The sequence below is a fragment of the Penicillium verhagenii genome (genome assembly GCF_028828195.1).
Source record: "Penicillium verhagenii strain IBT 33310 chromosome Unknown utg000005l_segment0_segment0, whole genome shotgun sequence".
NCBI classification, from domain to species: domain Eukaryota; kingdom Fungi; phylum Ascomycota; class Eurotiomycetes; order Eurotiales; family Aspergillaceae; genus Penicillium; species Penicillium verhagenii.
Window position 1 is genome coordinate 4,633,720 of NW_026643169.1, and position 15,844 is coordinate 4,649,563.

The 15,844-nt window shown below is 48.5% G+C and overlaps 6 protein-coding genes across 6 annotated transcripts; 2 read left to right on the plus strand and 4 right to left on the minus strand.

Moving 5' to 3' along the window:
* Window positions 1-912: 912 nt before the first annotated feature.
* N7466_005231 (sterol desaturase family protein) lies at window positions 913-1,912 on the plus strand (the record flags this gene model as incomplete). The annotated part of the gene is made up of 3 exons (XM_057164628.1): window positions 913-1,149; window positions 1,212-1,297; window positions 1,363-1,912. Coding segments are annotated over 3 exons (873 nt in total), but the record flags the coding sequence as incomplete, so codon positions are not given.
* Window positions 1,913-3,647: 1,735 nt separating this feature from the next.
* N7466_005232 (uncharacterized protein) lies at window positions 3,648-4,603 on the minus strand (the record flags this gene model as incomplete). Its single annotated transcript, XM_057164629.1, has 3 exons — window positions 3,648-3,733; window positions 4,319-4,426; window positions 4,504-4,603. 3 exons carry the CDS (start codon window positions 4,601-4,603, stop codon window positions 3,648-3,650), a joined length of 294 nt encoding a protein of 97 aa, XP_057023310.1.
* Window positions 4,604-6,610: 2,007 nt separating this feature from the next.
* On the minus strand, window positions 6,611-8,970 carry N7466_005233 (uncharacterized protein; the record flags this gene model as incomplete). Its single annotated transcript, XM_057164630.1, has 6 exons — window positions 6,611-7,914; window positions 8,000-8,219; window positions 8,290-8,400; window positions 8,467-8,568; window positions 8,634-8,835; window positions 8,894-8,970. 6 exons carry the CDS (start codon window positions 8,968-8,970, stop codon window positions 6,611-6,613), a joined length of 2,016 nt encoding a protein of 671 aa, XP_057023311.1.
* An 895-nt stretch (window positions 8,971-9,865) lies between these two features.
* Window positions 9,866-10,263, minus strand: N7466_005234 (DNA-directed RNA polymerase core subunit RPB10; the record flags this gene model as incomplete). Its single annotated transcript, XM_057164631.1, has 4 exons — window positions 9,866-9,911; window positions 9,974-10,060; window positions 10,117-10,175; window positions 10,228-10,263. 4 exons carry the CDS (start codon window positions 10,261-10,263, stop codon window positions 9,866-9,868), a joined length of 228 nt encoding a protein of 75 aa, XP_057023312.1.
* A 295-nt stretch (window positions 10,264-10,558) lies between these two features.
* N7466_005235 (WD repeat protein) lies at window positions 10,559-13,379 on the plus strand (the record flags this gene model as incomplete). Its single annotated transcript, XM_057164632.1, has 3 exons — window positions 10,559-10,839; window positions 10,895-11,634; window positions 11,701-13,379. Coding segments are annotated over 3 exons (2,700 nt in total), but the record flags the coding sequence as incomplete, so codon positions are not given.
* Window positions 13,380-13,873: 494 nt separating this feature from the next.
* Window positions 13,874-15,747, minus strand: N7466_005236 (Clr5 domain-containing protein; the record flags this gene model as incomplete). The annotated part of the gene is made up of 2 exons (XM_057164633.1): window positions 13,874-15,560; window positions 15,632-15,747. The coding sequence occupies 2 exons, from the start codon at window positions 15,745-15,747 to the stop codon at window positions 13,874-13,876; spliced, it is 1,803 nt and encodes a 600-aa protein (XP_057023314.1).
* Window positions 15,748-15,844: the final 97 nt, after the last annotated feature.

The following is a 15,844-nucleotide window of genomic DNA, read 5'->3' on the forward strand; positions in this document are numbered from 1 at the left end:
TGACAAGGAAAGAGAAGCTTAGGTGGGAGTGGATGTCGTCATTCGATACAAAGCAGGCAAACAAGACAAACAGGTCAAACAAGTCAGGATAAAACAAACACCGTACTTGGGAATACTGTGTACGACGAGTACTGCGTCACGTGCAAGATATGGATCGTATGACATAAGCTGGATAATTGAATTTTTTCATATTTTTTCATATTTTCGTACTTGTACTGTATACTAGTAGACATGGAAAGTTTTTTCAATTTTAAAAAATCTACTAGTAACTAATACAGAATATGGGGAATGTTGTATGACAACATTTGAATGATCTAAAAGTACATAGTTCTTGACGATCACACGATCCGGGAAACCATCCCAGATGGCCTGACCAGGGAGATCCAAGGCGTTCAACCAAACAGAAGGGGGTAAATAGGCATTATGCCTGTTAATACCGGAAGTGGGGACATATGGGGCTTCGGATGGTGATCGGCTCACCAGTGGCCTTACCTTGACTAATCTGAGCGACCCCCTTTTCCTGGCCGCTGACTGGCCAAATGCCGGTTTTCCCCTGACGATAAAGTGGTCTCGCCACTTCGGGAATGGCTTGTGCCTTCCCCCGAATTATATCAGCGTTCACTTCTTTTTTCTTTTGCCCCTTATCTTTAAATCCTTTTTACATCTTCCCCAAACCCCTCCTTTAAAAAAAAAAATATCATCTGCGGGCGTTTGTATTTCTTACGCTCCTAGTACCTGCAGGTCCATTTGCTTGGTCCTCCTTCTTTCTCCTTTTTCATTCATCTTTTTTTTTTCTCGCTTTGTCTCCGGAAATCACAATGTTCGTTATCCCCCTTGCTCTCTTCTCTCCAGCATACAACTATTACTCTCGCCTCTCTTTGTTTACGCAATCGACTAACCTCCATGGATAGGAACTCCACCGCGTTACCGGTCACCTATTGGGGCCAATTCGAGGAGATTGGCCAATTCAACCCCGGTCTGAATGTGCCCGAGCGACTATGGGCAGCTTGGTATGCCTGGATGCAAAATGATGTGCTGGCCACTGGAATCATGTCCTTCTTGATGCACGAGATGGTCTACTTCGGACGCTCTCTTCCCTGGATCTTGATCGACAGCACCGGTCTTTTCAACAAGTACAAAATCCAGAACGTAAGTGGAATTATCCAAATCCAATATTCCTGATTGAAATTGAAACTAATGTATTTGGACAGAACAAAGTCCCCTCGCTGCGCGAACAGTGGGATTGCGCCAAGTTCGTTCTCTTGAGTCACTTCACCGTGGAACTCCCCCAGATCTGGTAGGTTTTCTAAATAGACTTCCCTATCCTCATGATGCCGGTAGGCTAACAAATTGATTCAATAGGCTCTTCCACCCCATGGCTCAATTCTTCGGTCTCTCTACCTCGATCCCCTTCCCCTCCGTCTTGACCATGGCCTACCAAATCGCGATTTTCTTTGTTATGGAGGATGCCTGGCATTACTTCTCTCACCGTGCTCTCCACTGGGGTCCGTTGTACAAGGCGATCCACAAGATTCACCACCAGTACTCGGCTCCCTTCGGATTGGCGGCCGAATACGCTTCTCCCATTGAGGTTATGATTCTCGGCTTCGGAACCGTCGGTTGCCCCATCGTCTGGTGTGCCTTCACCGGAAACCTGCACATTCTCACCATGTACATTTGGATTGTCCTGCGCCTGTTCCAAGCCATTGATGCCCACAGCGGCTACGAATTCCCCTGGAGTCTCCACCACTTCCTTCCCTTCTGGGCTGGCGCCGATCACCACGACCTGCACCACGAGAAGTTCATTGGTAACTACTCGAGCAGCTTCCGCTGGTGGGACTACGTCCTGGGCACTGAGTACAGCCCGGATTCCGTCAAGAAGCGCCGCGAGAACGCCAAGAAGGCTCAGTAAGCATGTGGGATCTTTGCATTGATGGCCTTCGAGCTCACTCGAATAACGCGCCATCTGGTTTCTTTCTTCCCCCCATTTTTTTCCCTTTTACGGTGAATGTCTTTTACAGGGTGTTCAATCGGTTTTTGGCAGCTTTGCTGCGACGGCTCTGTATAGAGATGGCTTATCGACGTTTTAATGTACCTTACTAATATCATGGTGAACTTGCATTCATCCAATCATAAAACTCTGCATCATTATCAAAATTGTATATCAATGGTTTATCATTATTATTTTTCCACTTTATAGATTGGCGCCTTGAGGACTCTGATGCACATTAGTACCAAACATGGCCGTGCGGTACATTGTATACTAACATGTACTAAGTGCTAAGGTACAACTTCCAAGACAACCTTAGGATTCTACATGATTGGTTAAAGTTTAGTAACCTTGGCTGCCGCGTCTTGCATTTTTCTTTTAAGCTTATGAATAGACTTTATGGCTTGCTTGGTAGATCAATCAGCCCTTGCCACTTGAAGTATAGCCAATGGCGTCCAGCCTTGGTAGTCGCGAGTAGGAAATAAAGACTCCGAGCACTTGAGGAATAAATATGGTGCGAGAATGGTATATCAATTTCATTACCAATCGTTAATGTGGTCAAAATAAAACAACATTTGCCAAATAGCATAATTAACAAAGGTCTCATGGGTATCAAGAACAAGGGTACTCGTTTAAACATTATCGAGCCCCATGCATCATGTTATACTAGGTATTGCATCCGGACCCGCAGGAAATCTGCAACAAGGACCGGTCGTTTCCTTCCGTATAAAACAAATAAACAATCTTCAAATCGACTGCAATTAAACAGTCTCAATCTTGGGCGGCACTGGCTCGCGCTTAGTCTCGGGCGCACTGTCGCTGCCACTGCCACTGCCATCTTTGGACTCGTACTCAGTCTCAAGGATATCATCCGCAGGACCAAATCCATACTGGATGGCCACACGCTCCACCTCCTCATCAGTGAGGTACGGCAGCTCCTGAGCCGCACGGACATAGCTCATGTTCTCAGAGAAACCCTTGGCGAAGATCAAATCGATCTCCTCCAGGGAACGACCTGCAGTCTCAGGGTAGAAGAAGTAGATGATGGGCAAGAAGCAGGCGTTAACGACGGCAAAGAACAGATATGTACCCCAGCTGATGTGAGAAATCATGATTGGAGTCACCATGACAATCAAGAAGTTGAAGAGCCAGTTCGAGCAGGTGGAGAGCGCGTTGGCCTTGGCGCGAGTCTTGATGGGCGAGATCTCGGCTGGGTACAACCATGGCAGAGGAAGCCATGTCGCACCGAAGCTGGCAATATAGGTAAAGAGACCCACGGCGGCACCCTTGGCTGCCTGGGTGGTGCCAGGAATCAGACAAGCGAAGACGATGATCATGGACACCATTTGGCCAATGGTTCCGTAGAGGAAGAGCTTGCGACGACCGACGCGCTCAATCAGGAACCAGGAAAGTGTTGCGAAAATGGCGTAGACAACCATGTTGACACCACCGAGGATAGTGGGCATTTTGCCAGTGAGACCAACTGAGTCCTTGAAAAGAATAGGCAAATAGTAGATAACGGCGTTGCAGCCACCAATCTGCTGCATGAGCTGAGCGGAGGCACCCAGAAGCATACGACGGCAGTGCTGGGTCTTTCCACCGGTAAAGACAGCGGAGAAGGGGGTGTTCTTGCTAATTTGGCCGGAACTATACAGAATCAAAGGTTAGTAGCTGATTGACAATTACTAGGGTGGAGAACGTACGCTCGGATGGAGTCCACAATAATGTTCTTCTGCAGAGTGACTTCGTGAGAGCCGATGGGGTTACCCTGTAAAGCAGCAATAACCTTCTCTCCCTCTTCAAGACGCTCACGAGTGATGAGCCAGCGAGGCGATTCCGGCAGGAAGGTCATTCCAATGATAATAATAACTCCGAAGATACACTGGAAAGCGATGGGGAAACGCCACACCAGATCAGTGGGGCCATAGGACGCGCCAAAGTCAATCCAGTAGGCAATCAAGGTACCGAAGGCGATGGTACCACCCTCAATGCAGATGAGGAGACCACGGTTTGAAGTCCGAGAGCACTCGGCTTGGTAGGTAGGGATAGTTGAAGTGTTCATTCCGTTGCCAACACCGGTGATGATACGACCGATGATGAACTGAACCATGGGATCATGTCTGCCGTACGAGGTGACTTGGATGATAACACCGATGATCATAATGAAGGCACCAGCAATGATTGCCTTGCGACGGCCCAGCCAGTCACCAAAGATGAGCATAAAGACAGCGCCAACGAGACATCCTAGGAGATATAATTAGCCACGCCTGACTTGTAATTTTTTAATAGGAGAGCCCTTGAATCGGGCAGTCTTTGCCATGGACGTACCGATTTCGTAAAGAGCAGTGACTGTGCCTTGAAGGGTTGAGTTTCCATTCAATTGGGGGAGGAGCTCGAAGAAGGCATCCGAGTCGATGATACTACTCATAACACCCTCTGTAGATATTATATTAGCCATCTGATAAAAACCCCCCAAAAAAATGCACAACCTTGGAATGGATACTAGTACATACGATCATAACCGAAGAGCAGGAAGCCCATAGTGGCCACAGTAGTGACTGTTCGCGACAGCATGTGGCCAGACATGCCGGCGTACTTTGGAACGACGGACATGATGAAAGACGATTTTACCAGAACTGGTCTGGAAACCGAATGTGAGAAAAGAGAAGCAAAAGATCAAAATAAATAATTATACTATATTAGAGAATCAAGAGTCCGGCAAGGGGGATTTGACAGTCTTTATATAATACTCATGCATTTGAATTGATTTAATCAATTTCTTTTCTTTTTCTCAATTTTCCTACTCTGAATGCGCCTCTTACTCCGTCTTCCCCCCCCCCCATGTCCTCCAGGATCCACCTGAAACGCCATCACTCCACTCGACACGCGATTCCAAAAAATCTGCGTCACAGAAAAGCAGACTTTGGCTCCACGTCATTGGGGAGCGGAGTGGTAGTGATTAGTTTGATTGGTTCCGAGAGATAAGGCTAGTTAAGCTAACTAAACCGCCCAAGCATTACCATTCTAGGTATTCCGTACTGGCAGATGGAATAAAGTGATGGTAAACATGTTCTATATGGAGTAGTCGCATGTTTCTATACCGACTAGTAGAGACGTTGTGATATGATGTATCAACATCATACTTATTTGCGTATTATCTAGATACTTTGATATTTTGTAAGCGCGATGTTAAAACATTTGAATGGAATGATTGTATCCCCTCACCTAAATTATTACTAGACCCCACCGGGCGTCGGCACTACCATAGATCCACTTTCGAGGAACATTGATTGGGATGCAACAAGGGAAGGAATCCCGAATAATGAGATTATGATGAATCTTCATTAGATCCAATACATTGATCTATTCAATAGTAGGCATTAAAGATTGATAATGGAAAAAGGCTATTTGAATTTATCGAATACACATCTGAATGTTAACATCTGAATTCCCTTTTCCAATGCAGATCTACATTGAATCCGGAGTAACTCAACCGAGATCCAATCGCCTCGGGTAATCCCGAAAGAGTGCATACTAGTATGTAACGTATACACTCGGGGCCGACTTATTCCGAACAATCCTCCCCGTGGCACACGCCGAGTTGTTATGGGAAAAAGAGACTCGGGCCATCCCCATGATTCGTTCCCGTCTTTGGCGAAATTGCATCTCCACTCTCAGCCTTCCCGATCCTGTACGGCGTCAGCGGCGTTCAAACTTCAACTGACTCGGTCTCTTCCCCAGCTGGGCTTATATGCGGGGCAATGCAGTGTAGATACTTGGTTCGATTTGCAAATACTATTTCTTTTCAGCAAGGGACTGTAAAGGAAATTGTTCTAGGGGGTTCTATGCATGGGCTGACAGTCGAGAAAGAAATCAGAAAAAAAAACACAACTCAAACCAACAGAGCATAAATTCAATGCGGTCTCAGTTGACATCTCACTTCCGAACTTTCTATGGGATCCACCGGTTGGCCCCCGAGCCCTTTTTCTGTGCTCATCTCCACTTAGCTTGCTTTTTTTTTTTTCTGCTTTTCGAGGATTGACTTTCGAGGGGAAAACAATTTACCTTGCGAGAGGACGGATTTAATATTCAGCGGTGACGCGACGTTGCGTCGGCAATAGTGTAGGACTAATATCTCCAACACCCTTGACGTCTCTCTTAGATGCAAACTGTGGACCGCCAGATTAGGGTACTCGGCTATCTCCGAACAAGGAATGATCAGCAAAGGACTCGTGAGACCAGTTACCTTCATTTCCAACTGGACTTTAGAGGGTTATACTTTACTCCGGGAAACGAAAAAGAGAGAGAAAAAAAAGGATTTCGTCTGCAACTGCAACCGCCGGATTCTCGTGAGAATTCGTTACATTATAATAAAGAAAATTTGAAAATAACGGTGGATCCCTTGACTCCACTTCCATTTTCGACCTTGTTGTGCTCCATCCCAATTACCAAACATGAACGCGACTTTCTCGCTGCCTAGAGAAAACATACACTGTGAGAGAGAGGCACGGGAGACCCGTCTCCTTCCGCTTTGGTTCATTTCCATGACCTTGAAAGCCCCAAGAAAGCCCCAAATTGAGAACCACTCCCAGTCTACCGGATCTCAAAATGTTGATACTCTCAAGTCTGGATGGTGATCGTATTCCGGCTCATCGCTTCTTCCATGTGGAATCCGAAAACGAGGCGGTAGAGATCACGCAGCCATGAATACTGTCCACTTTGAAGCATTGCTTGACACGCACGGGCAACCTCAACCGCACTCACGCGGGCCTGCGAGCCAACGCTACGGAAGGCTGGATCAAACGCGACTAACTTTCGATAGTACTTCAACAACGAGGTCTGCCACGGCGCCGAACCAAATGCATCCGAAGGTAGAGACTTCACAAAAGCTGGTAGATTCTGCGATTTGCCCCGTTGGTACCCACTGTTGATAGCCGCTTTGATTACCAACACCTTCAATCGGGTGAAATTTGCATCCTCGGAGACCGTAGTCACCGTGTTCGCCGACGACGCGGTATGTCCCGAGGACCGAGAATTATCCGAAATGCTGGACGCACCAGAGGGCCACTTGGGGTGGGAGCTATGGCCGTGCCCATTGCTGTGACTGTGACCATGGCCGAGCACGAGTATATTGGGCACGGAAGCTTCATCGGGGGAGACCGTTGCTGTATCCTCAAAGATGGTGGTTGGGGTCTCCGGGTTGAGTTGCCCAGAGTCATCAGCAAAGTCAAGTTCGGATTGTTGTGCCGCCTGTTGGAAGGCTTGGGCAAATGTCGTTTGGCTAGGCCGTGGTGTGCCCCGATCCGAGTTACGCATACTGTGCAGGGTCCAGCCCTCGCGGAAAATATCACAAAGTTCCCAACAGGCCTGCACAGCCGACCCAAGTAGCTCCTCGTCCAGCTTCTTTCCTTCTCGCTTACTCTGTCGGATGCTGAATAGCATTTCGGCCAACGTCCAACATGCGCTGAGGAGCGAATCCGTCGCGGTCAGACGCGTGCGTTGCTTCATGAGACGGTGACATAAGGTAATATAGAAGTCCAGTGTCCGCTCCCGGAACGCATCTGGTAGGTTGCGATCATGCGTGTTATAAAGGTGATTATTAAGCTCAAAGCTCACGCGAAGCACCGAGTCCGTAATATCACTATCGCAGTCTCGGACCTCAAATAGGGCCTGGCAGAAGTCTCGGCAAAGGTCGAGTGTCGGGTTGACCTGCAGGGCAAAATCGTCCTCCCGTGTATCGTATAACTTCTGGCATAGCCGCCAGCAGCATCTCCAGGCATCCTCTTGCATCTCATCTTCCGGTGTTCCCACGAGCCGTTCTCGATTTATATAACTAAGACTAGCCAGCGTATTACATAGTGTCCAACATTCTGCCAGGGCTGTACGTAGCGCGTTGATCTCGGCTTGTTTGCTTGAGAAATTTCCTGATATCACGTTAGTGTTCAATGCAAAAATAAGACCTAGCGGAGGGGAATGAGGGGTTTGCTCATCGGCAGTGGATTTCTGTACCTTCGGGGATATCTATCCAAGTGTGAGCCGATGTATAGCTTGACGTATCCCAAGAATTATAGAATGGATTGTCACCTTCTAAACTGCTGGAGCGTGTGCGTCGCTCTGATTCTTCAAACTCATGTCTGGTCTGCGCACGGGGGGTTGCTCGTTCCGACCAGTCCTTTGGGGGTGCGACCGATGTCGTCAATGGTGGTGGGGATATGGGACTATTACCAATCTTTGGATCGATTAGTACATCGCTGTCAGTGGAACCAATCACTGCAATTGAGGAAGTTCATTGAAGTTACCTTTCTGACTTTTCCTGGTGCAATGGCCAACTGAGCATGCTCCGAGTCTGGCGAAGATGATTCATCGTCATCACATGATTCTTGTTCTTGTTCTTGAGTCTGCCCCCGAGTCTTGATCAATTTGTTAGCAGTAAGAACACACTTGAGAAGAAGAGATGAAATGAAATTTGCTCTTACAAATTCTCTGAATCCCGGTGGAGCATGTATGACAGACTGTGGTGGTTCATCATCGTCTGATCTTGTATTATAACCAATATTAAGCGGGTGTGTAGTTTTTATCTATGCGCATCATCAGTAAATGAAATGAACAAGACATATAAACTCTGTCTTGTGTCCGCGCATACCGTCAGGCCTGGATGTATAGCTGGCCCTGATTCCTGAATTGGTGTTGCCGAAATAGACCCCTCATCATCATGGTTATCCTCATCTAGCTCCGCTCCATCTGATGCGGGGGCAACAGGCATAGAATCCGTTGTATCGACTGACTTTGCTTCCGGAGCGATATAAATGGAGTTCCTCGCACTGGCTGAAGGACCTTCGAAGGGCCTATATAGAAATACGTCAGCAACGGGGCGCATCTATGGGATTTGGCGACACGGCTTACATCGAATCCGACCCAGCATACGGGCTGGAAGCATCGTGATACGACAGAATGGGCAACGGCGACCTGACGGCCATCATGGCCGAACTGGTGGATGAGGATTTAGAATTGTATCCTGGGAAGGGGTTGTTGAAGAAAGAGGGAAGAGGAGTCGAGCGCAGTCCCCGCGCATCTGAACGGAGCTCAGGCCGCAAGACAACCCATCAGCCTGGTCACTGGGTGTTCTATTATTCCAATCACGCTTAGATCACCGAGAGGATCAAGAATTCAGTGCCGAAATTCAAACCCCCTAAGAAAAAAAGTGATAACGGTAGCGAAAGTAGAGAAATTCCACAGGACTAGGCGCCTCCGGCGTGATGAGGCATGCATGGGCTTCTCCGTTCCCCACTCAGCCGCCCCCAGACTAGTCTGTTTCTGGTTGTAAGGCGCTTGCATTTGTTCACATGGAAAAAGGAACATTGACAACCCAGATACGAGAATTCTGTTGTATACTGATCATATAAGATACTTGGCGCTGTTGCTTGTGCTTGTGTTTATGGATCGCTTGTGAATTTTCTAATGAATATCTCCAAAAGACGCCAAATTCCGTTTTAATGTGCAACGCCTCCCCAAATGCATGTCGACAAGAATGAAGATACATTCTATTAGACAGAAGGAAATAATACCCAATTCAGCTTTTGGTAATTAGCCTCCAAGTAGGCTCGATAGAGCTCTCGGGGCCCGCCATAGCCAAACACTAAATGGTAAAAAAAAAAAAAAGTGAAAAAAAGACCGGGGAAGTGAGGGGTCGGTGGATGGATTCAATCGCCTTGTCCCTCTTCAACATTTTTCGATCCGGAGCGTCATTGCTATTGCTCGAGGGTATTGAGAATCGGCGTGGCTGATGTATCGAGTGTAGTGCTCGCGCGATGGGCCGTGTGAGCTTCACGGAAAACAGATTGTATGCAAGAATCAAGAGAAACCACTGGGACGGGTTTAGATCTGAGCCGCCTTGGTGCGGTCCTTCTCGGCGGAGTTGTAACTGAAAGCAAGACGGGTTTTTTTAGTGAGAGTCACTTATACATTGTAAGTTTCAGGACATACCGGAGCAGCTTCTCGATAAGATCCACGTGGGTCATGATCATTCGACGACAGCAGTATCGGCGGCAGCCCAACTGGTCCATAGCCTCACTTAGAGGTAGTTAGCAATAAGCAGGATGAAATTGGTCCTGATCAAGAGTCCTTACCCATCGCCGACACCAGCATCCAGCAGTTGCAGATAACGCTCCCACAGATCACCAACAACCTAAAGGCACGATTAGTGAAGGACTGGAAGCGCCAAATTCAGTACAACAAACCTTTCCGCAGGAGAAACAGCGCACAGGGATAATCATGGTGACGATGGTTAGAATTAGAGATTCAGATAGCGAAGGTGAAAGGTGAAGCTCATTCAAACTTTTCCGCGCGACGGGCGGTCAGTCATCAGTGGAGGGATGGTTTTCTGCCGGCTGTTTCCGCCCGATCTTTGTGCTTCCGAGAAAAAAAAAGTTGCGCATCACCAAGACGACCAATGCGGTTTCTGTCTATCCTGAATTGTCACCACGAATGACATCGGGGCATGACTGATTGATTCACGACTTACAATTATTCACCAAGACCACTGGTCTAAATTCACCGGACTTGGCAGCAGCTGCAAATATGCCAGCACAACAGCAAAAACGATCCCGGGCCAGCGAGGCCGCCGATAAACCGTCGCGACCGACCGAGGAGCGAAAACGGCGCCGGACTTCGGATGTTAAGAATACACAAATCCAGAAGAAGACAAAGGCCTCGAGCTCTGCGCCTGAGACTGAGGGCGAGGTCCCATCGTTGGAAGTCGAGAAATACAAGAGCAATGCACCATGGTCATTCTCACGCCCAGTCGGCGGTCGTTACAGCAACGTGAACACCGTAATGACTGCTGATGAAGCGTAAGTCGCTGGTTTATACTCAGTGTTGTACTGATCCCGTTCTAACACTGTATAGTTATCTCTTCATTGGACTTGATACGGCTGTCCAGGTCTTTGCGACTTCAACATCGCGTCTGGTGCGAACCTTGCAAATGGAGGCTGGACAAACAGTCGTTGGATACAAGATCTGTCCCGTTGACAAAGAGATCCTCTACATCTTCACTTCGAAATTTGTCACTAAATGGAATTGGGATGCCGGAAAACGACTTGCTCGGTGGGGAATAGGGCCACAGACCGTTGCAGTGGATGTGCCACCAGTGGAGAACGAGAACCAATTGGCCGTATATGCCATTGTGGCTCAAAAGGACGGCAAGCGACAGATTTCCATCAATGCCTTGAGTGACAAGAAGTCCCCTGGCATCGTTGTCCTCAATACCGATGTCCAGATCAATGACATCAAAGTCATCCGCGGGGGACGAGTTATCGTTGCTTGTGAAGGCTCTCGTTTCTTCGTTGGTACCTCGACCGCTCTAGATCTTGAAAAAGCCGAGTCTACACAGTATAACTGGAGAGAGACGACACTCCCATCTCATACCACTTGCTTCGACTTGCATCAGACACGCAATAAGACAGAATCCAGGTCTGCAAAGGGCTCAGAAGCCCTTGATTTAGCAGTGGGCGAAACTGGCGGATCCATCTTGATCTACCAAGACATATTGAACACTCTGTTTGGACGCAATGCAGACAAAAAATCGTCCCCACAAAAGTTACATTGGCATCGTGGCGCTGTCAACACTTTGATGTGGTCAAAAGACGGTAAGTCTTCGTCTAAATTGTTATACTGCGCTTCAAATGTATGTGTGTCCTAATAAAAATCACTAGGCAATTACATTCTCTCCGGTGGAAACGAGTCGGTAATCGTTCAGTGGCAATTGGATACCGGCCGAAAGTCATACCTCCCCCATCTGTCGTCCCCGATTACCAACATCGTCATTTCACCGCAAGGCACTTCCTACGTGGTTCAGTTGGCCGATAACACAGTCATGGTTTTGTCTGCGAGAGCGCAACTGCCATCTGCCACTGTAACCGGTCTACAGCTTAGTTCGGAGGGGGGTAACACAAGGGATCCTGCCTCCAAAACATCATTGAAAACAGTTGCAGTTCTCCACCCGCAACACCCGGAGCAGCTACTTGTGGCAGTTCCTGCCTCGCACGAGTTCAATCAGCAAGGGTTCCAGCGCTCCAATGCTGCTGTGCTGCAAACCTTTGATATCAGATCCAACTCTCACATTTCCCGCCAGGCTCTTGCGCGGACTAACGCAACAACATTGAATATCAGCCCTGAGGGATCCCCAATCGTCACCCCTGATATTCGGAATATGGATATTCTCCAGGATGGAAAATGGATGGCGACTGTTGATACTTGGACTCCCCACCGCAATCATATGGAGGCTCTTGCTGGCGTTTCTTCCCGCCGGGAGAACGTTTTGCGACCCGAGATCTTCCTCAAGTTCTGGAAGTGGAACGCATCTTCCAGTATTTGGGAACTCGTGACTCGTATCGATGGCCCTCATTTCAATGAGAATCGCCAAGCGGCGGTGCTTGACTTGGTTGCTCGCCCTCAATCTCATGAGTTTGCCACCCTTGGAGCAGATGCATTCCTTCGTTTCTGGCGCCGAACAGCTCGACACCAAAGTGGCCTGAAGACCGATAATTCAGAGCAATTGGACACATGGAAATGCCGCAACACGGTTGATCTGACCGGCCGTCTTGGTGACAATGTGTCGTTGAAACAGGCCTGCATGAGCTTCTCCGAGGATGGCTCTGTTCTTGCAGTCTGCTTGCCATCCGAATCTGGAGCAAATGACGGTCTTGTGCTCCTGATCGATGTCCACAGCGGCACGGTCCACTACCGACGAACCGGTGTCTTCCTCGGTACTCCTTACTCTGCCAAGTTCATTGGAAGATACCTTGTCGTTGCTTCTGCGGGATCGGTCGCAGTGTGGGATACCGTCGATGATGTCGTCAAGCCAGCCCAGCTACCAGAATCTTCTGGCCCTGCCAACGCAGCGAACCCGCCCCTCCTTGCAGTTAACCCCAGGACCCAAACTTTCGCAGTCACCAGCCTTGATGCTGAGAACTCGACTACCTCACAGAAGAAGGGTCGTTCAGCCCGATTCCACATTCGGATCTACGATCTGCTCTCTCTTAGCCTGGTATTCCAAGAGACTCTCGGAAGCCCCCCGCTCGCACTTCTGTCAGATGTATACTCTGGCGATTATATCGTCCTTGATGCATCCTCTGCTGTGCAGCGTGTTGGATGCTTGGAGAAGGCTTCGCAGAAGACCTCACAACCTCTGGAGGTGACGAGCCAGCTTACTTCAGGACTGGCTAGCATCTTCAGCCGAGGCACTGAGAGGGCTCCTGCGCAGGCTATTGAGGGAAATACCTATTCTCAAAATAAGGGCTTGGCCGGCGTTTTTGGTGAGACACCTTCGTTCTCGCTTCCCTCTCTTAGCGTCCTATTCAGGAACGTTGTTCAAACTTTGGGCAGCAGTTAGAATTTGAAATACTAGACGCGAAACCTCTCCCGAAGAGGCTACACTGTTATGTAAATGTGAGATATAAGCGTTTCCGTCATCTATGTACCTATAAATGAATTTTGGTCGTATATTCAATGTTTCTCTTCAAAAGTTTGATCCAAATCCAGAGTTCAGTACATCCATGAATACATTCCAAGGTTATTCCAAGATTTTTCAGGTACGATATTCCAATTATAGATCGCCAGAGATACGGGATGAAATATCACTATGATCTCAGGCACTAGCCTCACTGGAGAAAACCACGAGACTCCTTCCTGGTGGGTCATTGTCCACTATTTGTTGTATGTACGCGGATTATTGTAGTTTGTGTTTTTTTTTCATTGAGTTTATTAATAAGTATGGGAATAGATGCATCTATCCTCCGGTGTTGCTAATATTCTTTTTTGGAGATCCGAGGGAAACGATGGACGGAAATAGAAAATAAAACAGAGCATAGATAACGACTGCGGCAGTTAGATCTCTCCCATTGTCAAGACAAGCAAAGGCTTCCGTTCATGCATATGCGTCAAATAAGCATCCAATTCATGATCTTCATCAATGGCGAAGTATGCTTCGTTGCCATGTTCATCCTTACCAACTCCCTCGACCTTGCTAACGATCGAGTACGGATACCGTTCGGCTACTAAATGCCGTATTTCCTCAAGAGTCCGAGTGGTAGGTTTTTCGGTCCAGGTTCTCATGATATTTCCTGGGAAGTTATCCTGCGGACGAATTTGAAGAATAACATCAGTGTTGAGCAATGCAGGGTGTAGCATTGGGTCCATGTATTCAAAAGGGTGGCCAGCTTCATGCTGGCCATTTGATGAGTATGACGACGGATCATTTGCCGCCTGGAGCAGTGAGGGGTCGATTTGCATATCGCCAATTTCACTGCCAGTAATCGGGGCGCTTGCAAGAGCCTGAGAGGCCAGTGTACTGATTCCATTACTGATTTCATTCCCAAGCATATTGCCCACGGGTGTGTTGCTATTCCGCGTGGGATTGTGTGAGTCGGCGCGCGCAGAGGATCTCTTCCGCGCAGGGTCCCGCTTGGTCTGGTCATCACGCAGGCGTTTCATCACGTCACGGCATAACACCTCCAGGGCTTTCAGTTTGCTCGTGTGGTGGGGGTCAGCGGGTCCAGGCTCCAGGATTCGTTGAAGTAGCGGGGTGTCATGGATCCACTGTGCTTTCAATTCCTTCCAGTGCTCGTCGCCTGCTTCTAGCTTGCTTGTGAAATGGTCCATTTTGAGAGTATCATAGAAAGCATTCCGAATCTGACGGCTTTCCTCTGGGTTGACACCCAGAGCATTCTTGGCCTCCGCAATGGTCATTCTTCGCTCTAGTGTTCGCATCCGCTTGGTAACGTCCGTGCAAACGACATCCAAGGCAAGAACCTTCGCATCACGTTCGTTGGGCTCGGTATTGAAGACCTGTTGGAGGTGTGGGGTTTCCTGGATCAGTTTGTCTTTCGCTGCTTGCCATTTTTCCGGGCCTGCGATTGTTTTCTTGATAAATCCAGCCTCCTGACAAATCTGTTGAAATCTATCGCGAAGCTGGCGGTACATGGTATTGTCCAGGCTGAGATATTGCTTACTCTCGTCGATTGTGGTCTCCGAGGGGAATCGAGGGGGACCGGGGGGATCTGCTGGGAGTCCAGCCCAGCCACGGGTGCGACGTCGACGCTTTCGTGATGCCCATCGCTCTGCACTCTCCGACTTCAAGCGGTCCAACCTCTCCTTGCGTTTTGCCATAATCTCGGGTGCCAAATTTTGTGACGTTGGACTGCCTTCTACAGGTCCAGCCAATTCTGCAGGTGGAGGCTCGGTGCCATCGAAGATCATTTCTTGTTTGTAAACCTCTTGTTGTAGGGCTAGCAGTCCCTCGTCCTCTGGCTGTGTCTCTGGTGTAGCAGCGTTCGGTTGGGACTTCATGCCATTAGGAACTCGAAGAAGCCATCGATTTTTTGCGCGCACGCGCATTAATTCTCTTTCTTTGATGACAAAGCCCTCGGCATTCAAGACTCGAAGCATGTCACGCTGGTTGGTGTTTTGCTCCCATAGCTGCTGGACGCGGGCGACCAGCGCGACGTTCTTGTGGGCCGGGTTCTGCTTAGAAGGAAAGCCCCATCGTTTAAACTGAGTTTGGAAGGCACGCTTGCTGTTTATCAACCATGGTCAGTCCTGTGGCGTCTGAATTGGCACAAGTAATAGGAAGGTGTAACCACTTACCTCGGGGAAAACTGATAAGCGGTTCTCATGTACTCCATGATCTCCTCCAGTCCCTTCTTTTCCTGGATGTACATCTGGAAGCAGATGTCCCGCTTACCTGCCCAGTCATACACCATGGTGGAGACGCTCTCCCCCTTGTGGAGGTGCGCCTGGGGAAGGAAACAACAGTGTGGTTAAGCAACGGAGCTCTTATCAGACGCTTAGTGTCGCTGC